The sequence below is a fragment of the Poromitra crassiceps genome (assembly GCF_964638095.1).
Source record: "Poromitra crassiceps genome assembly, chromosome: 12".
Classification (NCBI taxonomy): Eukaryota; Metazoa; Chordata; class Actinopteri; order Beryciformes; family Melamphaidae; genus Poromitra; species Poromitra crassiceps.
Genome location: NC_139632.1, coordinates 2390536 through 2418265, shown reverse-complemented (window position 1 = coordinate 2418265; position 27730 = coordinate 2390536). Strand labels below are relative to the sequence as shown.

Below are 27730 nucleotides of genomic sequence, written 5' to 3'. Positions count from 1 at the left end.
AAAATATTCATTTTTCAATCGTCTTGTCTGCTCTATAATTGTGCAGAATCTTTCTTTTATTTTAAAAACCCTCACCGGAACTCCTTATATTCGCTAGCTCTTACCCACGTTATTTAAAATAAATATTAATAATAATAAATAATAATAATAAATATTAAAATAAGGTGGATATTCGCTGGCGGTACACAGGCCGCAGACGGAAATTCAGTAGGTGGCGGTAATGCACCAAATCTGTTTGCCAACCGCCATAAAACTCAATGGAAGAAGAAAGAAAAAGCAGGAAACGGATCGAGCTAAACTTATCTGCGTGGAAAAAACGAGATTTTTGGCTTTCATTGCCATGGTGTTCAACTGTTGATATTGACGGAAGGGAAGACAGAGAATCGAGATGGTGCTGGACGCTGCCAGGAGTTTTTTTTTTTTAGATGTGGTGGATGTAACTGGAAAAGATCTAGACAATATGCTGAGGGAAGCATTTTGAGAAAACTCAGACAAATGAGTCTGGGTGACAGAATGGACAATATTATGATTTGGAGCACTTTGAGTGGACATCGTTTTGTTTTTCACAATGTAAATAGAATACTGTGAAACTGCTAAAATCCAGAAGGTGGCGGTAATGCACAAAATGCTGTTTGCCAACCGCCATTAAACAAGAAGAAGAAGAAGAAGACCGGTTTACGCGTCACTCGCTCCTGTCTGTCTCATATCTATGGCTCCTTGCATCAGATGGCGGAGGCTCTGATTGAGGGCTTTGTCCAGTCTGGAGACACATTCCAGGTATTATTTCATGTTTGCTATAATATTAACAAGGCGGCGTGTCATTCACTAGCCTATCTATCTAATGAACGTTAACAGGGGGGGACTTACTTAAACTTAACGTCAGCTAGCTTGCTACGGCTAACGTTCATACCGTTGATATTAAGCGGGTTCCAGGGGGTCGTCCCAGCCAAAAAGGGGGCAGTTTATTTTCGCTATAATAATTCCATTCATTGGTAACATAATTTGTCAAATGACTTAAGGGGGCCGGGGGGCAGCACGAGACCCGGAACCAAACGAATGAGCGCAGATGTGAGTTTTGTAAATAAACAAGAAACGTACGTGGTCTGAGCTTCGGTTTTTAGCCCGAATATTAGAAAATACCCCACTGGTTCATAACAGGTCTAAAGTCATGTTATAGCAGTCGGGCGCACTTCGTGACTAGCAAGACAACCGTAAAACGAACAGGTTTTTGGATTGAGTTTGGCTTCAGTGGGCGTAGCTGGAATGTATGCTTCCCGCATCGGCGAGGACCGCGAGTGTGAAAAGTGACGTCAAATCAGCCGACACGCCCCTCTGCAAGACACGCCCCTCTACAAGGCTCCGGTGGGGACGGGTTTCGCCTGTCCTGTCCTGTCCGTGCAGGTGCGCACGCCGCATTTTCTAACTACGCGGACAAAGTGGACTTTTCAAAAATACCAGTCACTTCCGCGAGGAGAAACCCACACAGAGTATAAAAGCTCAAAGCGTTTTCTCGTCAGAAGAATTCAGTGTCTCTCATTTCCGTGCGACAGTCCATACTTCAGGCATAAGCTTATGCCTGCTGCCAGCCGACATTACGTTACTGTTCTAGATGACAAAAATGTGTCATGTGCTTTCAGTTGGCAGATATGGTGAGGCACAGCATGATGACAGACCTTCAAGCCTTCCAGCACTCTCTCCAGGTACAGTACAGTATGAGTACAGTACAGTATGGGTATAGTACAGTATAAGTACAGTACCCATACTGTACTATACTGTAACAGTACAGTACAGTGCAGTACAGTAAAGTATGTTGTAACCTGTAAAACTGCCGGCTTTGTGCATCAAACCTGTGACAGGGTTCCCACGGGTCCTTGAAATAATTGAAAGTTTGTGGATTTGAAGGTTTTTGAAAATGGACTTGGGTCATTGAAAGTGGTTGAACTTGGGTCATTGAAAGTGGTTGAACTTGGCAATGAAAGTGGTTGAACTTGGGTCATTGAAAGTGGTTGAACTTGGGTCATTGAAAGTGGTTGAACTTGGGTCATTGAAAGTGGTTGAACTTGGGTCATTGAAAGTGGTTGAATTTAGGTTTTTCCTGCATCGAGAATTATGAGGCGGCCACCTCGCTCCGCCTCCATTTCACGACAAGTGAAAACAAAATATTTTCCTAACAAGTGTTGCAGTGCTGGATTTCTGGTTTTTGTGGATTTTGGTTTCCAGGGTCTTTAACATCGTCCTAACTCATTCAAATTACGATTCAAAATGTATTTATCGTGCAGCCCTACCAGGAACCAAGCTTATCTGTATCTGTGTTGAAATATAGAGGTTTCATCACTCTGCATGAGTCATGCACTATCACCGGCTGTGTGAACATCCAGGGTCAGATGATGCCTGTGACAGACAGCACTTCCTGGATCCTCGTTGTGTTGGCAGGTTGCCTCAAGGAAAGATCATCAGCTAAAGTGTTTGTAGTAAATGACTCAGTGTGCCGCCATGCAAAAGAAGGTCATATGTGTTATTAATAATCCATTAGCCTAGTATAGTGTATAGTGTTAGTATAGTGGGGGCTGTAAGCACGGTTCCCACGGGTCATGGAAATCCTGGAAAAGTCATGGAATTTCACAATCTCACTTTCCAGGCCCTGGATGTAATGTAACGTAATGGCAAACTTATGTTCTGTAGCTGTTGATGTAACGTAGCTCGAATGTGTCGATTTGAGTGCTTCTTGTAATTTATATTCGTAGTATTATTGAAAATTCCTGTTTTATTTCAATAGCTTCCATGTAATGTGATGCAGTGACTCTCAAGCACTAAAATCTAAATGTACCATTTGTCCAGTGTAGTCATCATTTCTGGTATTGAATCTGATTCAGAGTCACTTTGATCCTTGAAAAGTCATGGAAAAGTTTAGAAAATTCATCCATGGAAATGTGTGGGAGCCCTGTGCAGTGTTTCTGTTAGACAAGTAAGGTTTCCTGGAAAATTGGAATAAATACCAGACACATAGATCTGTGTTTATTGAGCTTAAAAAACAATTGATAGCAGGTTATTATAGGTAGTCTATAATCTCCATATTGCCGTAAATTCCCTGCGCCAACCATGTTTCTATGACCGCTGACCGGCCAATCAAACGGAATGACCGGAAATGCAAGCTCCGGGGTTAATTAATCACTCCGTGCCACGCGCAGCGTTGACTTTGGTACACTTGGTACACCTTCCTCTGCCCACATACTCCTGTCCTGTGTTACAGGGCAGCTCCCTGGCTGTGGGCCAAGTTGGGGAGAGCTGTGGGGGAATTGAGCAGACTGGAATGGCCACAGAAGAGAGACAGCGCCTCTCCCAGGGCCCAGCAGGTAACGTTCTAACTCACAATAGTTATTTGACATGCATTTGTGCGACGTGCAGCTTGTACTTATTTTGATGCACATGTATTCTGCTCTCATTGGTACAGAGATTCAGAAAAGCCAGCCGATCAGCATCCCAGATGCGGCTAAAAGAAAGAAGAAGAAAAGAACAAGAGCAACAGACAGCTGCACAGGTGCTTTTGATGGTAATAAAACTAATATTATTTATCACATGAAGAAGAAAACAACAGACAGCTGCACAGGTGCTTTTGATGGTAATAAAACTCATATTATTTATCACACGAAGAAGAAAACAACAGACAGCTGCACAGGTGCTTTTGATGGTAATAAAACTCATTATTTATCACATGAAGAAGAAAACAACAGACAGCTGCACAGGTGCTTTTGATGGTAATAAAACTCATATTATTTATCACATGAAGAAGAAAACAACAGACAGCTGCACAGGTGCTTTTGATGGTAATAAAACTCATATTATTTATCACACGAAGAAGAAAACAACAGACAGCTGCACAGGTGCTTTTGATGGTAATAAAACTCATATTATTTATCACATGAAGAAGAAAACAACAGACAGCTGCACAGGTGCTTTTGATGGTAATAAAACTCATATTATTTATCACATGAAGAAGGCTAATCATTTTCTGTGTGTGTGTGTGTGTGTGTGTGTGTGTGTGTGTGTGTGTGTGTGTGTGTGTGTGTGTGTGTGTGTGTGTGTGTGTGTGTGTGTGTGTGTGTGTGTGTGCTTGTCGTGGAAAAATGTGGTCCTGCTCGTTAGATGTCATAACTACAGTCATCATTGGGGAGTCGACAGTGATGATCTTTGATTATGCCACTGATGATGTCAGTCATTGATGGTTCCACTGATGATGTCATATCTTAGCGATGATGTCATAATGTAAAGTGTTCTGGAGCTATAAGAGTGGGTTCTGCCAATCTTTCGTGTTTGATCGTAAACTCATTTTAAGGTCTACTTCTGCAACAGCCTTTCAGTCTCCCAAGTTTGCCTGTTGCAGATTCCACGTTACCAAGCGTCCAGTGTTCAAGCCGCCAAGTGTCTGCGAATGAATCCACCTGACCCCCGCATAACAATATGATCGAACCAGAACATGGAGTCAGCGGACAATGTTGTATTAACCCATTGATACCTGATGCAGCATTTGTGTGTGTATCCCTTTAAGACCGCGTGACGCGGTTCATGGTCTTAAAGGGATACACACACAAATGAGGGATATACACGCACACATGCTGCATCAGGTACCAATGGGTTAAGCAAGGTCAAGAACGAAGGTGGAACTACATTGTGACCGTCACATGGGCCATGCGTCCATTACGTGCAACGTTACTGCACTGATTCGTGTAACGTTAAAGTTATCATCTGTAGCTTACAGGCAGCATTATCACCTCTAAACAGTTTATTTTTGATGAGAAATGAATGATTGTAAGTCAAAAACACAGTCAAATCATTGTCAAAACTTTATTTAAAAACGTTATTTAAAAGGACAAAAAAAACAAGACGTGTAGTCGGTTATTGATTTTTCTAAACGGATATGATTTCCTATCCGGCGGTTACACGTGTACACGCCCCGGTGACATCCCTAGTGTGATCCCATCGCAAGATGGTCTCTCCACATTCAGCCTGTCTCATGGGTTCCATGTCTCTTCCAGACCTGTACAAGCTGACCGATGAGCTGCTGGGTCAGGGGGCGTACGCCAAAGTCCAGGGCTGCATCAGCCTGCAGAACGGAAAGGAGTTTGCTGTCAAGGTGAGTTAGGATGGTGAGACATCAGGCACTACTCTCTCATACAAAATAGGCAATACGTAATACATTAAAGTCCCTGGAAACCAAAATCCACAAAAACGTTCTAACTATGTTATTTAGGGTCTTATGTTAGTAATTTTGTGCCTCCGAAATTATTATACATTACTTTCAACCCAAAGCCTTAAAATCGCCACTTTTCTACAAGATTCTACAAAGTACTTCCTCATTGAAGACAGCAGTGCGCGAGGTGCTAAAACGCAGGAGCTTATGACGTCATAAGCTCTATATAACCTTTGTACACGGGCGCAATCCGCACCCACCTATGGCAAGTCCGTTCTTTGCCCCCAGTGACAGCGCTCCCTCGCTGTCCGTCTCCCTGTGCGGTCTGCCAAGCGCTATGCTTGTGAGATTAGCAAGGTGTCGGGTTTCAAGCCATGCGCTCCTCTCTCTCTCTCTCTCTCTCTCTCTCTCTCTCTCTCTCACTAGTCGAGAGAGAGAGAGAGAGAGAGAGAGAGAGGAGAGAGAGAGAGAGAGAGAGAGAGAGAGAGAGAGAGAGAGAGAGAGAGAGAGAGAGAGAGAGAGAGAGAGAGAGAGAGAGAGAGAGAGAGAGAGAGAACGGACAGAGATCTCTTCCTCTCAGAGCCACGGAGCAACGCGCGAACACACACACACACACGGTGTGTGCACTCATCTCTCTTTCTCTCTCTCTCCGTTTCCCTCCCCCCTCTCTCTCGCGCTCTCCGAGAGACAGAAATTTCCCTGCTGTAGATGGGACACGCCCACACATTCCGCGGGAGAAAGTACACTCTAAAAAATAATGAAATCTCATGAGTTTTGCCATGGCTGTGAAACCTAAATTTATATACTTTGCGACGTTCATCATCGTTCAAATTCGGCTGGTGGCTTATTAACATAGGATCCTGTGATGTGATGAACTCAAAATGCTAAATAATAAAGAAATATTTCTGGTTTCCAGGGACTTTAAGTCATGCATGTAATCTTGATTTATATTCCAAAAACATTCCAGAAGTGGCTCTACATGACCTCCATTTGTCAAATTAAATTTCTAAAAACAATAGTTGCAATACTCCAGCTACGAAGAGGTGCTTAATAGAACAGCCCAATTGTTTAGATTTAACAATAAATCAAAAGATTTTAATTTTAATTTTGGCAACTAATATTTGACACTATTATTACACACTATAACACTACCTGTTGATTGTTGATAGATCATAGAGAAAAGTGCGGGGCACAGCCGTAGCCGAGTCTTCCGAGAAGTGGAGACACTCTACCAGTGTCAAGAGCACAAGTGAGTGAGCACACTGATCATCTCATCTGCCATTTAGCTGCATTCATGATGAAGATGGAATGAGAACAGATTATACATCTTTGCCTTTTACCCTGCAGGAACATTTTGGAACTGATCCAGTTCTTTGAAGATAGCTCCTGTTTTTACTTGGTCTTTGAGAAGTTGTGTGGAGGTAAGTCTCAGATAATAGATATTGGTTATATGGCATGCACTACTACATATCACGACTCAGATAACTGAAAAAATATCACTGCAGGGTATCCGCGGTATGCAGGTGTGCAGGGTATCCGCGGGTTATATCACTGCAGGGTATCCACGGTATGCAGGTGTGCAGGGTATCCACGGGTTATATCACTGCAGGGTATCCACGGTATGCAGGTGTGCAGGGTATCCGCGGGTTATATCACTGCAGGGTATCCACGGTATGCAGGTGTGCAGGGTATCCACGGGTTATATCACTGCAGGGTATCCACGGGTTATATCACTGCAGGGTATCCACGGGTTATATCACTGCAGGGTATCCGTGGGGTCTTGAAAAGTATTACAAGTTGATAAATCAATTCAGGGAAAATTAAGGCCCTTAAAAAGTATTAAATTGCCATTTGAGAAGTATGACCTTTTGTAGCTATTGATGGTGTTAAATGAGCAGATGATATCATATATCATATCATATGATATCGTACCATATCGATCACATAACCCTGAATTGAATCAATATATCGTGGCAGACTAGAATCTATATAATATTGTATCGTGATGAAACTATCGCTGATGTAATGAAGGTGGCGTTGAGGTCTTGAAAAAGTCTTAAAAAAGGTCTTGAAAGGTATTGAATTTAACTTGAGGATTCCTGCATTTATACCCTGCTGTGAATATACACCCACACTGAATGCTAAGTGACTCTTTCTCCTCCCTCAGGCTCCATTTTGACTCACATCCAGAACCGTAAGCACTTTGATGAGCTGGAGGCCAGCAAGGTGGTCAGGGACATCGCACAAGCCCTCCACTTCCTACACACTAAAGGTATAGGTCAAAGGTCGCCCTCCAAAGAGCAGTGCCGACCAAAACATAACAGACTTCTCCTCTCATCATCACTACACTGCAAAACATAACAGACTTCTCCTCTCATCATCACGACACTGCAAAACATAACAGACTTCTCCTCTCATCATCACGACACTGCAAAACATAACAGACTTCTCCTCTCATCATCACAACACTGCAAAACATAACAGACTTCTCCTCTCATCATCACAACACTGTAAAACATAACAGACTTCTCCTCTCATCATCACAACACTGTAAAACATAACAGACTTCTCCTCTCATCATCACAACACTGTAAAACATAACAGACTTCTCTCATCATCACAACACTGTAAAACATAACAGACTTCTCCTCTCATCATCACTACACTGTAAAACATAACAGACTTCTCCTCTCATCATCACAACACTGCAAAACATAACAGACTTCTCCTCTCATCATCACTACACTGCAAAACATAACAGACTTCTCTCATCATCACAACACTGTAAAACATAACAGACTTCTCCTCTCATCATCACTACACTGTAAAACATAACAGACTTCTCCTCTCATCATCACTACACTGCAAAACATAACAGACTTCTCTCATCATCACAACACTGTAAAACATAACAGACTTCTCCTCTCATCATCACAACACTGTAAAACATAACAGACTTCTCCTCTCATCATCACTACACTGTAAAACATAACAGACTTCTCTCATCATCACTACACTGTAAAACATAACAGACTTCTCTCATCATCACTACACTGTGCTTCTGTACAGGCATCGCCCACAGAGACCTCAAGCCTGAGAATATCCTTTGTGAATACACTGATAGGGTAAGTGTGTGTAAGTGTGTGTGTGTGTGTGTGTGTGTGTGTGTGTGTGTGTGTATAAATAAACAAAAGCTCTCAGAAGGTTAGTTATTCCTAACAGCATAACATAGTATGATCATTGTCTGTGTAAGTAAATTTTTCAGGTAATATAAGTTTTAAAAATGATTTATTTTGAAAAGCACTGGCCTAAAAAACAATATAAAACAAGACATTTCGGTGTTCATCATCAGTTGTAAATGCAGCAGTAAGTAACTTTGGCAAACAGACTGCTGAGTCTTGTCCAGAGGAGTTTGCTCGCCTGTGTTGGGACATGAGTCTACTGAGCGGCCGTTTGGTTTCCCCGATATACAGATCTTTGCACTCCTCACTGCATTGGACTGCATATACCAGGTTGCTCTTTTGATGTTTTGGAATCTCGTCCTTTGGATGGACCAAACGCTGTTCTTAGGTTTGAAATACACAGGGATGTTGTGTTTGGAGAAAACCCTTCGAGACTTCTCAGAAAGCCCAGCCATATATGGAATGGCAACATGGTTTCTTCTGACCTTGTGTTCCATTTCCATTTTTGCTGGTTGTCTAAGATCGTTTTTGTGTTTTGTGTGTGTTTTGATAAAGGCCCACTCTGGATAGCCACAATGTTTCAATGCTTGTTTGACATGATTTTGTTCCTTGTCTCTGTCCTCAGGGTTTGTGTGTACAGTCTCCGCCCGGTAGTGATGCGCGGGTCACCCAGAACCCGCCGGGTGCCGCGGGCTGGCCCGCCCCGCAGGCGGTCTGGGTTGACAAATATGGCGGGGCAGGCTCAGAACGTGACAAAGCAACATTATAATATAATTGAGTTAGAGCAGTGAAACACGCAGACTAACCCTTTATTAAGACGTGAACTCTCTCTCACTCGTACACACAATCAGCGAGTCTGAAGCCGTCTGCACCTGCTGCACTAATAAAGAAACACTTCACATGAGGTAGCTGTGTGCTCTCAAAACAAACATTTCGGAAGGATTATTCGCTGTAATTATTATTTGAAGTGTCCATAAAACTAATGCCACCGCAGATTTTCTGTGTGGACTCGACTGTGATCTATTGGTCAACTATACTGCAATGTGAGTAGGCTACGTGATCAATTGAGAGCGCATGAGGTAATTAAAATAAATGGGAAGGAATAAGAAATGTTTCTGTAGCCTACCTCTACCTGGCTGCTACCTCCATTTGAAGACCTTGGATTAATTGATGAAATATCGATAAGAGCTGAGTTTGTAGGCTAACGCCGACGAAGCAGAAATCACTCAACGACATGAAGGCAGCCACGCAACGCATCCAGAGCAGTAAAACTGCTGTCCAGTCGTGCACCGGCACGCATGTGTGTGTCTGTCTGTGAGAGAGAGAAGGAGAGAGACGAGTTTGGACACATTGGAGAGCTCTGCTGCGCTCATCGTGAGTCCAGAGACATATTACATTAAATTGGCCGTTTGCGGGCTGCTGGGTTGGGTTTGTTAGCATTTTCAGATATTTGAACGGGGCGGGCGGGCTGGGTTGGGTTGGTGCGGGCGTTAAAAAACCCTGACCCGCGCATCACTACCGCCCGCTGTTGTAGGGTGTGGATCATTCCCAGCTTGTGCTCTAGTGGATGATCATAGTATGATCATTGTTTTTCGTCCAACCATCTTCCTGCTCAGGTGTCTCCAGTAAAGATCTGCGACTTTGACCTGGGAAGTGGAGTGAAGCTCAGCAGTGCCTGTACGCCTATAACCACTCCGGAGCTCACCACACCAGTAAGGCACTCTGACCTTAGAGCTGAGACACAACATGGAAACAGATGAATTAGGGCCGGGCGATATACCAGCAATCTTAAAAATATCTCTATTTTACTGGCACTCTCACCGAGCAAATGTTCTACTTGTCAGTATGTTTAGTAAATGCATTTCTCAAGTAACCAACTTAATTTGTGTGCGTCAAAGTAAAATAGCTAATGTCTAATGGCCTGTCTCTCACCAGCCAGAGCTGGACAGAATAAGACTGTGAGTAAAGTGGGGTTACCTTCAAAATAAAGGCATACTTTTGATGTATTTATGATGCTAATGGTGAATAATAATATAATATATATATAATATAATGGTGAATATAGTATTTCTGTACCGGGGTTAGAAAACAAATTACATTTGTTGTTATCCAGGTAAATGGGACAGTAGGGGCGTCCGGGTGGTGTAGCGGTAGATTCCCTGCCTACCAACATGAGTCGCAGGTTCGCACCCCCATGTTACTTCCATCCATGCAGGCACGATTGGCTGGTGTCTGTGGGTGGGAAGACGGATTGGGGGTTTGTGTCCTGGTCGCTGCACTAGCACCTCCTCTGGTCAGTCGCTGCACTAGCACCTACTCTGGTCAGTCGCTGCACTAGCACCTCCTCTGGTCAGTCGGGGCGCCTGGTCGGGGTGGAAGGGAACTGAATAGCGTGATCCTTCTACGTGCTATGTCCTGCTCATGGACCTATTATAAGATGGACTGGGCATCAGACTGGTTCAGTGAAGCCGCTGCATGTTAGATCGCCGCTCTGGCGGTTGAATCCAGTATTAGGTCACAAGGCCCGCCTCCCCATGTTAGTGGATGGGAAAATCAAAACCGAAATAATCACAGTATACGTCAGATAATTTTTTTCCAAAGGTGGTTTGTATCATTTTAGATAGTCATTATCATGCTAATACCTGTGCAAGTGGTCATTTTTCTGATCAGTTTGTTTTTAAGTAGTTATTTGACATATAAAAAGGGATAAAAATGGATGATTGACAGCTGTGGCAGCCAGTCTCAAGCCGTCATTGGCTGGACAGGCTGTTCACAGTATAGATCTATCGTCATAGACAAGACACACGGCTTCATCGTTATCTAACGCTGCCTGGAGGTCGGGTGGCTCTGCTGGGTGTGTGGGGCCGGGAGATGGGCTCTTAGCCTGGGTAGTGCAGGCCTGGAGGTCGGGGTGGCTCATGGGTTGGCTGTGCTGGCTACCAGACATATCAATGGAGTGCAATAAAAATAACTTTGTTTTGAGAAAGGTGCGCGAGGAATTAACGTTGGTTGGCGACTGAAGTAAGTTCAGAAAATGTGTTTTACTTTGTGTGTTACTCCAGCTACGTTATGGGTACACAATGGTTTTAACATGCAGGCTAGCAATGGCGTTAGCCGCTGTTTTTCATTATTTATCGGCTTAATATTACTATAACTTAACAACCGATAACGATAGCTGGAATAACACAATAATACACATATTTTCAGAACTGACCAGGTTGTCCAACTGACAGGAAATGTGTTTTATAACGTTAACTCCCGTCCCGGGTATATGGATGAGGCCTAGTAGTACACAAGCACCGTTAGCTCATCGCTAACGGATTAGCATCACATACAAACAGACGTTTTATTTTTTGTAGGCTATTAAAGCAACAAACGTTTTTATATGCATATCTGGGGGAAATGCTTTGACTGTGGGGATGTTCGTTCTTCACAAGCTCCTCTCTTAGTAACGATATACCACTAATACCAGGCAATAGACTAGGCAGCCTGGCTCACGCACTCACTGGGCTAGCCCCTATCTGTACTGCTAACCTAGCTAATAGGGGCTATCACTGGGCTAACGTTAGGTTGGGCTGCCCACACTGTACCGGGGGGGTACAACAACGTAGCCTCACGGTTAAATTTGTTAAACCAACATTTGCGCCAAAAGAAATGTAATCATAAAGTTAATCAAAATGCCACGGAAACATTAGGCTAGCTTAGTCAACACAGCAATCCCCCCAGTGAGGCTGGAGGTGAGTGAGTGGCCTGCCTCCACTTCCGGCCCGGGCTGAGAGCAGTCAGCAGTCAGCAGCAGTCAGCAGCCCGGAGGTCTAAAATCTCCGACAACCAAAATCAGATTTTCGTACAGGCGTCATTTTGATAAACTGATCTCATAGTGGGAATCTTCCTGGTTACTTTTGGCGAGACAAAAAATATTACAACTTAAAGTGTCATATTTACAGAGCTAGACTGTATATAAATACACAACGCACTGTGCGCATTCTAGAAACAGCAGCTCTACATAAGAAAGTTCAGAGGGGCGTGGAGCTCTCAGAGGTTCTCAATCAAGGGCGCTACTGTGCAGACTCTGGTTCACTGATCTGGCCGGATTTTGGCTTCAATAAAACATACAGGGAGGAGATAGGGACACTCCCTCCATTCATATTATAACTCAATGGTCCTGCTGGTGAAGCTCCCCCTGTCAGGTGGAAAAGAAGCGACTTGCGCATGTGTCGGAGGAAGCATGGTGCTAGTCTAGGCTCTCCCCAGATTGACAGAGGGTGGAGCAGCAGGGGGGGAAATTGGCCAAGTACAATTGGGGAGAAAATGAGCGAGGGGGGGCGAGTAAATGTGACAGTAGGCCATATCACCCAGCCCTAATATGAGTGTACTTGGGAACAGTCCCCAGACTCTTGTGTGTGTACATGTGTATGTGTGGGAACAGTCCCCAGACTCGTGTGTGTGTGTGTGTGTGTGTGTGTGTGTGTGTGTGTGTGTGTGTGTGCGTGTGTGTGTGTGCGTGTGCGTGCGTGGTCCCCAGACTCTTGTGTGTGTACATGTGTGTGTGTGTGTGTGTGTGTGGGAACAGTCCCCAGACTCTTTTGTTTGTGTGTGTGTGTGTGTGTGTGTGTGTGTGTGTGTGTGTGTGTGTGTGTGTGTGTGTGTGTGTGCGTGTGCGTGGTCCCCAGACTCTTGTGTGTGTACATGTCTGTGTGTGTGTGGGAACAGTCCCCAGACTCTTGTGTGTGTACATGTGTGTTTTCAGTTTGGCTCGTCTCTCCTCAGTGTGGCTCAGCGGAGTACATGGCTCCAGAGGTAGTGGAGGTGTTCACAGACAAGGCCTCCTTCTACGACAAACGCTGTGACCTCTGGAGCCTGGGGGTCATCCTGTACATCCTGCTGAGCGGCAGCCCCCCATTCACAGGCCACTGTGGCAGCGACTGTGGCTGGGAGAGAGGAGAGACCTGCCGAACCTGCCAGGTACGCTTCATCACCAGCTCTCCTCTCCTCTCCTCTCTCCATCCCTCCTCATCTGACACATCTATAAGTATTCCCTTCCTACAGACTGTAACACTGTTACACTGTAACAGTGTAACACTGGGTGGCAACGGATGGCTATGGGGCCTGATTTTGAGCATCTGACTCTAGCCGGCTGACCGTGTTTACAATTTAAAAACTGGGACAGTTCACACAACTTTAACACGACATGCATATATATTATACATCACACTCTTGAGCTAATTCTGCTCTCACTCAGAATGTCAAAAAATAAGCGTTGTGATTGAGTTTTTGAGATATGAACGTTTGTTTGACACAACTCATACTAGTTAACTGCCGCGGGGTTATGCATTTTTGGGTGGCAGTGATGTCACGCTGATTCATCCTGCTCTCATGCTACGTTTTAATGCATAAAATAAAGCTGATTATATACAATTTGATTGTTTAAACATCTTACCCTTTCAAAAGTACATCACAATTGTCTATTCTGCTTAATGCAAAAACTGGTCCATTGGAGTGAATGAGATGTCACAATTCTTCTATTATATAGCTCTGCCAACTACCGCAGACCAACTTCTTCTTTTGAGATGTGTGCTTGGTTGACGTCCAAGCGTTGCATTACCGCCCCCCACTGGCCAACTTGAATGTATTAAGAAGAAGAAGGAAAAATCCTTCACATCACTTATGTGACACTGTGTGGATCTCATCTGCAGTAAGCTCATGGCCACAGGTGTTGTCAGAGACAAGAAAACTGAAATCTTCTGTATTATCACTTTAACATAAGTTTCCCACTTCTTCCATTTCAGCATGTAACGGTCTATGTTAGGGATGCACATTTTTATCAATTTCCTTAATCGATGAATTGGTCAGGTTAATGATCAATTAATCGATTAATCATTATATTAAAAACTGCTTTTGACATACAAAATACAAAATGCAGGGTTTTACACGTGTCTTTAGGCCGACCCAACAAGTTGATCAACCAACTTCACTTCCTGCATTAGCTGTCATTGTGCTTGTGGACGTGAGATATTTCAACATTGTATTATAATGTTTACAATGATGACTGTTGTCTTTTTGGCTGTAATTCTCCACCCTGGACTTTCTGTCTGCTAGCTTGGCTTTTGTCTTCCTCTGTATGAGCAGTGAAAGTTACATTTTACGCTTGTGGTGTTAAATTATTTCAGAAAAGAAAAGAAACATGATAAAATAGCACATAGCCTACATTGTCGATTAATCGGTTAACATAGATTGATCGATCAAATCCTTAATGTAGTAGGAGGAGTAGGGTTGAATTAGTTTGGAGTCTGCTATACTGTAGGTTGGAGGCTTTAGCTGATGTGGCCTCCAGAAGCATCCTGCGTCCTCACGTGATCAAAGAGGTCCCATAAACACGAGCCCGGACAGACGTGACAAAGCAAAGCAAAATGAGACAAGACACTAATATTAACTGTCCACAGGTGATGTGGCTGTGCGTACCAGACTGACCTCTCGAGGGCCGAGGCAGACGCCATTTTAAGTACGCCTATGGCAGCCCCGTATGGACAAAAAGGCACCATATGGACAAAGAGGCGATATAGAGGTATAAAGGGTGCCTCTATATCCTTCTAAATGAGCAGAGCAGATCAAAAGATGAACAGCCACAACAAAGACAATAAATAATAATAAATCAATAAATATTGATCATATCTACATGCGAAAGGGGGATGTCTGTAACACTACGAAACTGTGATATATGAACAATATTAACTAATTTTCTGGGATATTATCTCTCCTCAGAGTCACCTGTTTGAGAGCATCCAGGAGGGCAAGTATGAGTTTCCAGACAAGGACTGGGCTCACATCTCAGAGGGAGCCAAGGACCTCATATCCAAGCTGCTGGTCCGGGATGCCACTCTGCGTCTCAGTGCTGCTCAGGTCCTCCAGCACCCCTGGGTGCAGGGGGTAGGTGTCTTCTAAACTTGTATTGACACATGACTACTTCTACTCTAATTCATCCAGTGGCATTTATTAGTAATACAATTAGGAGTTTATTTCACAATCTTTATTTTGTGGTTATTTCAAAGTTAAAGTGTACATGAAGAACCCATGCTGGTGTTTTCATTTCCCCAGAATGCTCCAGAGAGAGGTCTTCCAACTCCTCATTTTCTCCAAAGGTAAAACCAGATAGCTTTGAAAACTATGTCAAATTCATCTCTAAAGCCCTTTAAACAATTGTCAGTGCTTGTGCAAAGTGCTTTACAGAGCAACAAAGGACATTAATAAATACATTTTAATTAATTTAATTAATTAATAATTAATACATAAATAATTGTATTACTTTCTGAAGACTGGACAATGTGTGGTGCGTTTATACTATTACATTATACTTTTATACCTCTCAAACCATTTCTGTTGCTCTGCACAGCCCAGCTTTTCTCAAAAGTTTCACAATCTAGGCCGTCCGTGTAGTGTAGGGTAGTGTAGTGTAGCGGTAGATTCCCTGCCTACCAACACGAGGGTCGCAGGTTCGCGCCCCCGGGTTACCTCCGGCTTAGTCGGGTGTCGGGCAATGGGTCTGCGGGTGGGAAGCCAGATTAAGGGTATGTGTCCTGAAGCGGCCGGCATGTCTTGGAGGAAGCATGGTGCTAGTCTACGGCTCTCCCCAGATTGGCAGAGGGTGGAGCAGTGACCCTGGGCAGCAGGGGGACATCGGCCAAGTACAAATGGAGGGGAAATCTGAAAAAAGTTTCACAATCTAAAATAATCTAATCTAAGCTCTGAAGGCAAAATCGCTCTACTTCCTGTCTCGCCCTGGTTAACTCCTACAGTACACTCCTGTGTTGACGCAGCAAAATCACACCACTTCCTGTCTAGTCCTGAGCAGGAAAGCTAACTTTTACTTGGTCCCACATGTTCTTTTGGGCATGAAGTGTCCTAAATGAGAGCATTCAACCGTGTGTGTGTGTGTGTGTGTGTGTGTGTGTGTGTGTGTGTGTGTGTGTGTGTGTGTGTGTGTGTGTGTGTGTGTGTGTGTGTGTGTGTGTGTGTGTGTGTGTGTGCGAGTGAGTGAGTGAGTGAGCGTGTGACGAGTGTGTAAGCGTGCGTAGTTCTGGAGTCCCGTTCTGGAGTCCGCCAAAACTCTTTGTCTTCATACTCCAAACGGACAGTAGGCGTTTTCGGACCAGAAGAGTTAAAGACAGTCATCCATGATCTTACAGATGCTCTTCTCCCTTCTCTCTCCTGACAGGAACAGCAGCACCAAAGACTTGACCCAGTTTGCTGCGCACGCTATCGCCTTCAACCGGCAGCTGTCCCAGCAGGACGAGCAGCAGCAGCAGGAGGAGGTGGGAGCCATGGTCTGCTCCATGAGGCTCCAGCACGACGAGAAGCAGGAGGAGGTGGGTGCCCTGGTCTCCATGAGGCTCTCTCCTCCCTCCAACTCCAGGCTGGCCCGCAGGAGGGCCATGTCCAGCGCCCTGCGAGGAGGAGCCATGGAGGAACTCGCCCCCTGACTGACTCAACCCCCCACTTAAGGCTTGGGTGAACGTCCTCCCGTCTTTGTCGTCCCACTGACAAGTAGCTCTATTGTTCATTCTTAAAGGAGAATTCCTGTTTTTTACACCCCAGGCCTTATTTCCAGCTTAAAATATGTTTTACTCACCCAAATAACTTTGGTTTCATTCTGATCCCCCTAGAAGATATTCAGATCCAAGTAGAGTCCTGGAACTGGCCAAAACAGGCGTAAATGGGGCATATGTCGTTCACACTGTAAATAACATATTTTCTGTCACCTCGCGGTTCATTATGGTTGTTATATAATTATGGGAACATGAATTAGCTATGTAATGAACCTCAGATGTGCTTATGTTCTTCTTCTGTGGTTTTCTCTTCTTATTCTGTTACCAAACAGAAGCGCTTCTCGCTTCTTCTTCTGAAGCACATCCGGGGCAGGTCAGAGTTGACTCCGTCTGTTGTGTTGTGTAGCGTAGCAGCCTATCTTAGCATATAGATATGATCTGATTTCAAGATTATGGACGATTCAATTCAATTGCCGCTCGTATGGAATAACTAAGGCCATATATCGATTACAAACAGCAGCGGGAGATAAAGTGGGAGGTGTTATCTATGTGATGGACACTCGGACAGCAAACCGAGCAGGCTGTCAGCAGCACGGGAGGTTCGTTACATAGCTAATTCATGTTCTCATAATTATATAACAACCATAATGAACCACGACGTGACAGAAAATACGTTATTTACTGTGTGGACGACATATGCCCCATTTCTTTTTTGGGCCAGTTCCAGGACTCTACTTGGAGTCATAAAACATATTTTAAGTTTAAGTAAGACATGCAAATTGAATTGCACACGTTCGCTAACCGATTTTAGCCTCTGTTTTGACAGGATTATCCACACAGTATCAGAAATGACTAACTGCTGAACTCCTGTGTAGTTTCTCATGCTGTGATGCCAGTGTTGCAGCTGTCTCTCATGGCCAGTAATCTTCTCACCTGGACCCGTTTCACACTTATGTCCCCTATCGCGGCATACCGGTCTTATCACAAGGTTAGAAGTGGTCAAATGCCCGCGATGACGGGGGCGCGCTTATACCGGAAAACAACTTTCACACATGAAGGCATTACACCGCTTTCTGGTCATTTCCCGGTATAAAGCGCATGTGTGAAAACGGCTCTAGAGACAAAGAGCTGGAGCACTAAGGAGACACCTTATCCTTGAATGAGATTTGTCCAGGAGTCATTGGCGTTCCCAGAGTTTAACACACGGACTTCATAGTTTGGCAGTAGCTCCCTGTTTAGTTTTAAGAATTTTATATATAGATTGCATATATTTATCATTCTCCTAAGTATTAATTAGGGGTGTCACGATACACTCAGTTCACGATACGATACGTATCACGATACTGGGTTCACGATAACGATACGATACGATACGATTTTAACAATATTTTTTTAAACTTGAATAATGACAATATATGACTGGAAAAGTAGTATTTTATTTGAAATGCACAAATACAAAACATGCTGTCGTGGGAAATTGTTATTACAATAACAACTAGAAAAAACATGAGATTGGAGATAAGGCTTATCTTGAAATAGAATGAGTTACACCGTCACTTAGATTTACTTTGAACTAAAAGGTTTCTCAGCAGTATAAATTCTCATTATGCATCTTCAGTTTTTCTTCAAACTCAAACAACAAGACTTTTCTTAGTCTATTTTTTATGCATCTTCAGTTTTTCCTGTCAAGTAAACAGTTTTGCCAGAAACTCAATTGAATGGTTTCTCTCCTGTATAACTTCTCATGTGTCTCTTCAGAGACTTGTTCAACTGAACTACTTTCCACACATTGAACTTCAACAAACAAAGACGTTTCTTTGTCTGCTTTTGAAAAAAAAAAAAAAAAAATTTTTTTTTTTTTTTTTTCACGATATGAGATTTCATCATTCTCAACGATACATATCGTGACGTTTTACTATCGCGAAATTTCGTGGGACGATATATTGTGACACCCCTAGTATTAATACAACTCATGCTGAATCCAATACAGCATAAACCCCTCTTTATGCCAACAGTTTATACTCCGTATCCTATCGATGCATATCATAAACACAAGGCATTACAGTTATGCAGCTGTTGCAGCCTTAATGCAATATCTTCCTTATTTTATAGATTGTATTTGTGTTGTACCAACTGTGAATTGATTTCTGTTTAAATATTTAATTGCTAGTTCCTGAATTTTGTAAGAGCATTGCTTCTCAGCCACCTGATGAGGCAAGGGCTAGTCTTAATTTTTTATTTTTTTATTTTTTAGGCAGTCTAGCCTGTATGTGATTTGATTTGTGTGGATGCATGTAGACAATGGACTCCATTTAAGGGATTGGGATTACCTTGCTTTTCCAAGTCCATCCTCATTGGTCTGGTTTACTGCTGATGTTTTGAAAGGGCATATGCAGAATTTATGGAAAAGTGCTGAGTGAGGAATGTGAATGGATTCAACATGAGGAGAAGTTCAACGTTTGATCAAATTGTAGATCTTAGAAAATCTAGCTTTCACTTCAATGCAAGCTACCTGTAGCACCAATGTACTTTGAATTAAGTCACTTATTTAGTTTACCTGAAAGCTAGATTATTTTAATATGAAGCATCACTTTGGTTGAAAACTGTGAATTCAACACCTGCTATTTATAAACCAACTTTACCTCAGATTCCTCAATTGAACCACGGCGTTGCATGTTTTGTACAGATGCAAAACCATTAAACCAGCCACAAAAGATTTGCTTGCTTATATGAGTGTCTTGTCAGTCTGAATGATTTTGAAATGTGACAATTAGACTTGTTGTTTGTAGGTTGTATTTGGTATAAAATGTTGCTTTTATTATTATTGCCATATAGTTTACATTACATCTACTGGGATTAATTTTTTTAACCAGTGTATGTAATGGATTGTGTTGTGTTGGTTAGGTTGCATCTACTTGGTTCTGTGAATGGTTTTGAATGTGCAAACCAAAAGAACGATGGACTAAAGAAGTGAAGACTTGCTCCATCAATGAGTGCGTTTACACTTTACATGCACTTTAGTAAGTAGCGGACTGCACCCCAAAGATTTGTGAGTGGCCATTGAACAGAGAGCCAAAGTCAAGCCCCCTTCCTGTTTAGACATGTTTTGTGGTCTGAGTGAAATCTACTATGGTCTCACCTGATTCTAAATGTAGCTGAATCGCTTGGTTTGACCAAACTATTTGACTAAATGTGTATGGAAAAAACAATGGCGGCTGAAATCCCTTGGTTCGTATGCCCAAAGGGGGCTTAAACTGTTTGTATTTCTATATTTAGGTTCTGGATTGGCATAATAATTGTAATGTGTAGCTCAGTGATCCAATCCATCAAACTGGTCCAAGGTGTTTCAAACAATGAGGGTCACAAGGTGATGGTGATGTCCGATAGACCCTGATTGCCGTCAGGGTTCGAGCTATATGGAAATGAAGTGTTCATGAAAGCAGTAAAATCATACATCGCCAAAAACAAAATCTTTCATCACATAACGCATGCAATACATTTTTCAATGTGATGAGTACTCTATTAACTATTGTTTACCGACAAGATAAATAGGCTAAAACAAAGATGTCTTCCAAAAGAACTGAACTAAACATCATCATGTTGGCGTGACGAGCAGTGATTCTCTGACCGCACCTGAAACCGGTAATCTCATCAAGCACTCACACAACAGGAGCCTCACACAGCCAATCAGGAGGAAATAACAGAAATAAACACTAGAACTAAACACTAAATACACTTAACACAGCTGAAGTCTCTTCTTTTGAGGTTAATAGTGATGTTTTCTTTTTGGCTATGTGTGTTTTCATATTCCTATATGGATGAATATAAAAGGTGCGTGCAATAGTTACATCACATTGCGCCAGCAAGGCCCCTCCATGCAGAGGACCCCACCCCCCCCCCAGGGGGTGGGCTAGAAGCCATATCCCATCCTCTTCTCCCCCCCCAACCAGCCATTATGTTGGAGCTTTGGGAGTAGGCGGCCATTTCTGTTTAAGTGAAGATGCTGTCTTCTTCCTATAGAGTTCTATTTAGAACTCAGAATTCAGATTGTGGACAAGAATTCTGAGTTCTAAATAACGATGAAGCTGAGCTGCTTGAGTTGGAGGGTTGGCTTCAGAGTAGGCCTGTGCCAAAAATACTCACTAGGAATTGAAAGCTTACCTAAAGAAGAAAAGAGAAAACTAAAAAACAGCATCTTACCTTAAACGGCAGCCTGCTCCTGCAGCTCCAACAGAAATGTGGCTGGTTGGGAGTAGAGGAGGATGGGATATGGCCCCTGAACGCACCTGTGTCTGCTTATTGCTCTCTTTTAAAGGCTGGGCCTCCCCAACACTGACCAATCACCTGCTGGCACCTGACCCAATCTCATCAAGTACTCACACAACACACCTGGAACCCACTCACACAGCCAATCAGGCAATCAGGAGGGAAAATCAACCAGCTGGTGAAATTAACAAATAGAAATAAACACTAAATAAACACTTAACACTGTGTATCTGGTTGTTGTGCATACATGTATATATTGTTATATCTCCAATACTCTGTGATGTCCATATGAAATAAACTTAACTCCATCACATACACCACGCTCGATTTCACCACCACAGACTATATGGGTTGTGGCCAATCACACATATGACATTATGAGCAATCGGATAAATATACCTAACTTTTTGCTGAATCTTGTGTTTTAGAGACTCAAAGTCACGCCCCCTTTGGGCATACGAACCAAGGGATTTCATCAGCCATTGTTTTTTCCATACACATTTAGTCAAATAGTTTGACTTGGTCAAACCAAGCGCTTCAGCTACATTTAGAATCAGGTGAGACCATAGAAGATTTCACTCAGACCAAAACATGCCTAAACAGGAAGGGGGCTTGACTTTGGCTCTCTATTCAGTGCATGGCCCAATCTCAATGTCCACTCACAAGACTTTGAGGACCTTTGGCCTTGTGTGTACGGCGTAGATGTTGGACTCTGTCTCGTCTGGGAACGATGATCCATAGGGCTGTTCTGTGGATCCACAGCACTTCCTGTTTGAAGATGACAATTCAAAAAGTAAAAAATGATTGAAACAGTAGCCCTCCCCAGTAACTATCACATTGATCAGACCCACTTTGAGTCTTAACTGTGTAGTTCAGCGGCACTCAAATTCCATGAGACTAAAAACATTTGTAAGGCTGAAAAATACACTTTAAAGAGTGGTAATAAGGACCTTCCATCATTAGAATGAGTAGATCATATCTCTGGGGACTTGCTTCATGGTCAGCTGTCATTTTGGCTGGGTAGACATGGGAAACAATGTCACACTATCCCAGAAGTTCATTACTAATAACTTCTCACACGTTTCATTCACTTTTTAATTGAAAGGACCTACGGCCGTGTGGTGATCTCTGAAGAGATGGACTCTGCCTCCGCAGAGAAGGATGTCATGTGCCACAGGGGAGATCAACACCTCTCCAAAAAGAATGATTCACTTCTGTGTACAAAAACATGACTCATTAGAATATTGAAATTGTAGATAATGATGACGCCACACTACGAAGATGTGACATTTTCAAAAAAGTTGTCATCATACTTCCACGTTGGAATACATATCGTAAGAGATAGAGCCACCGTAAGTCTTAATATTTTTCTGCACTCTGGTTGTAAATGGGTTAACTTTACTAAACTTAAATACATTTCTAAGGCTGAGAAATAAACAACTTCAAACAGGTTAGAACCTACTCAGCATGGACTGTCCCTGGCCATGTGTCACGTCACCTGAATGGACCTGGGAAACGGAATGTCACACTATCATACAAGTGTACTAACAACACATGTTTACAGCTTATCATACAAGTGTACTAACAACACATGTTTACAGCTTATCATACAAGTGTACTAACAACACATGTTTACAGCTTTTCACAAACCTTCAATGTAGTTAGATCATTTCTCATTTGAAAGGACCAACTTCTGTGACCATGAGTGGATCTTGTAAATGCTGGACTCAGTCCCGTCACAGCTCCATGATCCACAGGGCTGGTCCATGTGTCCACACCACTGATCCCAACATTTTTTATCAAGTTGACAAATGCAAAAATAAGTTATTGGAACAGTTGCTTCTTCAGAATCACTATCACATTGCTGAGACCCACTTTGAGTCTTACCTGTGTGTTTCAGTACTGTGCAGTGTGTCCATTAAATGGTGACTGATACAATTAGGTTCAAAACTGGGTCCCTGCAACACAGGAAGACAGATGTTTCTGGGGTAATAAATAGGCTAATACTTTCTCAGTAATGGGTAATGCGTCTTGGCACCCCTAGTAGCGGAAAACATAAAACAAAAGGAAACCAAATTATGTATGACTGTAGGAATGTGGTAATATAAGAGATGTCTTACGTGCAAAGGGGAGATGGTATGGATGTATAAATATTTACCGTCTGTGGTGAGATGTGGACATCCACTAAATAAATACAGAGAAAAAGAGAGAGAAAAACTCATTAGAATAAAACACTATGCTCTTCAAAGCCAGTGTAAACAAGCACAAACCTTTAGTCCAATGCGCTGGGGTGTGGCCAGCACTCCTCCTACAGCCCCTCTCCATCCCCCCTTCACCCATATCCCTCTAGAGCAGTGACACTCAACCCCAGGCTCTAGTCTAGTCCTGTTTGTCCATTGTCTGTTGCACCTTCGTCACCCCCACCCTTTTAGTGTAAAGTGTCTGAGTCCTTGAAAAGCGCTATATAAATCCCATATTTATTATTATTATTATTATAGTCTACAGCCACGTGCGGCTCCTTTATTGGTAGTTGTGTCTCTTTTAAGTCCTACCTAAAATAAATAAACAAATATAAATCTTATAAAATAATGGGAGGAGACGGACTAGACACTCCTTGAATCATGACCGTCTCTACTACCTTCTTCTGACATTGATTTAATGATGCACTGTCCTGACGGGGTTTGCTTACTTTCACATCCCTGACCCCTGACCCCAGCATTGTGGGAAACAGTTCCCAACATATTGGAAACACTTACTTAATGATTGGATGTGCCAGAATTTTCTCCAACTTAATAAAGACAAAACAGAGATAATTGTCTTCGGCAAAAAAGAAGATAGGCTCAAAGTTACTGCTCACCTCGAATCCCTATCTTTGAAGCCAAAGGACCAGGTAAAAAATCTTGGCATTATTATTGACTCTGATCTCAATTTCAACTCCCACATCAAGCTTATAAGAAAATCTGCCTTCTATCATCTAAAAAATATAGCAAGGATTAGAGGCTATAGCCTATGTCCAAACAAGATCTTGAAAAACTAATTCATGCTTTCATTTCTAGCAGGCTAGACTACTGCAACAGTCTTTTCAATGGTCTTCCCAAAAAAGCTATTAAACAACTACAGCTCATTCAGAATGCGGCTGCTAGAGTTCTAACAAGAACCAAGAAAGCTGAACACATTACACCAGTTCTCAAATCCCTGCATTGGCTGCCAGTAAATCTTAGAATAGACTTTAAAATTCTGCTAATAGTTTACAAATCTCTCAACGGGTCAGGCCCACACTACATCTCTGAAATGCTTCTACACTATGAACCATCCAGATCCCTGAGATCTTCAGGCACTGGTCTACTAATTGTCCCGAGGACCAAATCAAAACATGGTGAAGCCGCGTTCTCCCACTATGCCTCTCATAACTGGAACAAACTCCCTGAACACATTAGATCTGCCCCTACTCTGCCTATTTTTAAATCCAAGCTAAAGACCTTTATGTTTACTCTTGCTTTTAACTGCTACTAAACTACTGCCTCTCTCGGCCTGTAATTTTTTATTTTTTTTCCTGTACATTTCCAACAAATGGACTGTACATGTAATAATAATACTGAAGAATGCCTTGTAACTTATTTAAAACAGAAATAATGTTTCATGTTTGTTAATTTGAGTATATATTTTAACTATGTGTTTTTTTTTTATATGTGCATTGCTTTGCTGCTTGTTTTTTCGATTATTTTTTTGTAAAGCACCTTGAATTGCCTTTGTGTATGAAAGGTGCTATATAAATAAAATTTGACTTGACTTGACTTGACAAGATAAGGGAGACTTAAAGATTTCTTCCTGGGGTTCTGGACATACAACTGAACCTGAAACAAAACAGAACAGACACATTTAGAGCCAATTTAATTGATGAACAAAACAGCTTCCATTATTTAATCCCCAAGCAGCCAAAACACCTTTTATAAAAAATTAGAAAACACGGGTGCAGGCATAAAGAAATTGTTTGTATGTTTCATAGCTGATTTCGGGGAATGGATTGCAGCTGTACACGGATTGAAAGTACCTGCATTTAATTATATCAGCCACACAGTGGAATTAAGACCCTATTTAAAATGTATCTTCACATACCACCTGTCAGACTTTTGAAGCTGGATTCTGCCAGGTGTGGATAAGACTGTTGTCTTGTTGTGGTGGGTAAGACTGTTGTCTTGTTGTGGTGGTTAAGACTGTTGTCTTGCCAACACTGTCTTTTGGGGGTGAGGGGGAGGCATGTTAACTCTGCCCATCTATAGTGGCTATTCCCCATCCATGAAACGTTTATAGTCTGAGTTTTCAGACACAGTAGTTATTGCAGTAGCAAAACGACTTCCTTTGGTGGGAGGTTTAAATATCTTTGATCCAAAAGCTTTATTTGGGTGGGCGTCTGGGCGAGGATCTTGAATGTCTCCAAAGATGGGATCTGAGCTGATCCTAGCCTGTTTTTCAACAAACTGCACCAAATCTTTGAAATTTGCTCTCCGTTTGTGTCTTTCCTGTATGTCACAAGTGACAGCCCTGAACTTGTCTCTGAGCGTGAAATGGAGTTTGGAAATAATTATTCTTAGGTTGGAGGGTGTATTCATTTCATCCATGTGCTGACCACTTTGTAACATCCTCAGAAAAAGTCCATAAGAATGCAAGGCCGTTGACCACAGCATTGTAGACATTGTTTTTAACGTGGGGAGATCGCATGTTAAAGGTTCTCCTGGCGCTGATGTCTCCGGTCTCTCCGTTGATGTCCAACCACCTCTCTGGATCTCTGCTGATCTCATACCTGCGACACACAGAGAGCAGAGGAGTGTTGTCATGCACACATGTAGAACCGCACATTTTGATTTATGTCAGAACCACTTGAAATGCTGCATCATACCTCAGTTCAGAATAATCCGGGTCATAGGCAATGTTGCTTTTCAGTACTGTTCCCGGAACCACTGACTCTGGTACCACGATCTATATGTGAGGACGTGTTGTGAGGAGCCTTTTTGCTCAGAGTCAGAATGAGATGATACTCAGGCTGGCCCTCATCATCCAGGGGCTGCAAGACAGCAGATGAAGGACATCGAGACTTTAAAGGTCTCCACTGTTGTTGGACACCAATGATCAACTTTATGTCAAGTAGACGTAATTTCAAACTGCACAAAACTACATAAATTAGCTTGATCTGAATGTCTGAATAACCCGTAGTTCAACAGTCAACCACTAGATGATGCTGTTGGATTGTGTTTGAGCGCCTCAATGATGACCTTTGGGTGTGGGTTTATTGAGGCAGGTCCATGACAGTTCAGTCAGTACTAAATGGGGCGCTCACTTTGTTGACCCAAAGCATTTGCTTCATACCTGTTCACAATACATTCTGCTTCATACCTGTTCACAATACATTCTGCTTCATACCTGTATTCTGCTTCATACCTGTTCACAATACATTCTGCTTCATACCTGTTCAATACATTCTGCTTCATACCTGTTCACAATACATTCTGCTTCATACCTGTTCACAATACATTCTGCTTCATACCTGTTCACAATACATTCTGCTTCATACCTGTTCACAATACATTCTGCTTCATACCTGTTCACAATACATTCTGCTTCATACCTGTTCAATACATTCTGCTTCATACCTGTTCACAATACATTCTGCTTCATACCTGTTCACAATACATTCTGCTTCATACCTGTTCACAATACATTCTGCTTCATACCTGTTCACAATACATTCTGCTTCATACCTGTTCACAATACATTATGCTTCATACCTGTTCACAATACATTCTGCTTCATACCTGTTCACAATACATTCTGCTTCATACCTGTTCACAATACATTCTGCTTCATACCTGTTCACAATACATTCTGCTTCATACCTGTTCACAATACATTCTGCTTCATACCTGTTCACAATACATTCTGCTTCATACCTGTTCACAATACATTCTGCTTCATACCTGTTCACAATACATTCTGCTTCATACCTGTTCACAATACATTCTGCTTCATACCTGTTCAATAAATTCTGCTTCATACCTGCTCAATACATTCTGCTTCATACCTGTTCACAATACATTCTGCTTCATACCTGTTCAATACATTCTGCTTCATACCTGTTCAATACATTCTGCTTCATACCTGCTCAATACATTCTGCTTCATACCTGTTCACAATATATTCTGCTTCATACCTGTTCACAATACATTCTGCTTCATACCTGTTCACAATACATTCTGCTTCATACCTGTTCAATACATTCTGCTTCATACCTGTTCACAATACATTCTGCTTCGTATACGTGCTCGCAATACTAGAAAACAAACTTAATTTTGATGTAACATCTCAACTTAGCATCTTATGGCTTCACAAAGTCAGTGCCCCACTCATTGTCTATGGAGCAGCCGCTGATTTTACATCGCAGTAACATCACAAATTCAAGGGTTCTCTCTGTGATTTCTGGCTTTAGGAAAGAGTGGTGCAAGTTCACAAACATTCTCTCTGAACTGTCCTGGTACACACGTGTGTGTGTGTGTGTG

At 42.5% G+C, this 27730-nt stretch overlaps 1 protein-coding gene across 1 annotated transcript; it reads left to right on the top strand.

The window, feature by feature from the left end:
* The first annotated feature begins 562 nt into the window (after positions 1–562).
* mknk1 (MAPK interacting serine/threonine kinase 1) lies at positions 563–18490 on the top strand. The gene is made up of 14 exons (XM_083647720.1): positions 563–777; positions 1638–1700; positions 3251–3353; positions 3452–3550; positions 5034–5131; positions 6358–6437; positions 6536–6609; positions 7356–7460; positions 8258–8313; positions 9987–10082; positions 13141–13335; positions 15133–15297; positions 15466–15509; positions 16583–18490. The coding sequence occupies exons 1-14, from the start codon at positions 727–729 to the stop codon at positions 16845–16847; spliced, it is 1494 nt and encodes a 497-aa protein (XP_083503846.1). The 5' UTR covers positions 563–726; the 3' UTR covers positions 16848–18490.
* The last annotated feature ends 9240 nt before the right edge of the window (positions 18491–27730 follow it).

What these genes read in the sequence shown, in the direction of transcription:
- mknk1 (XM_083647720.1), top strand. Translation starts at nt 727, where the DNA reads ATGGCGGAGGCTCTGATTGAGGGCTTTGTCCAGTCTGGAGACACATTC. An exon ending in GAAAGGAGTTTGCTGTCAAG is followed by an intron (nt 5,132 to 6,357) that starts GTGAGTTAGGAT and finishes GATTGTTGATAG; the next exon opens with ATCATAGAGAAAAGTGCGGG. An exon ending in TTTGTGAATACACTGATAGG is followed by an intron (nt 8,314 to 9,986) that starts GTAAGTGTGTGT and finishes CTTCCTGCTCAG; the next exon opens with GTGTCTCCAGTAAAGATCTG.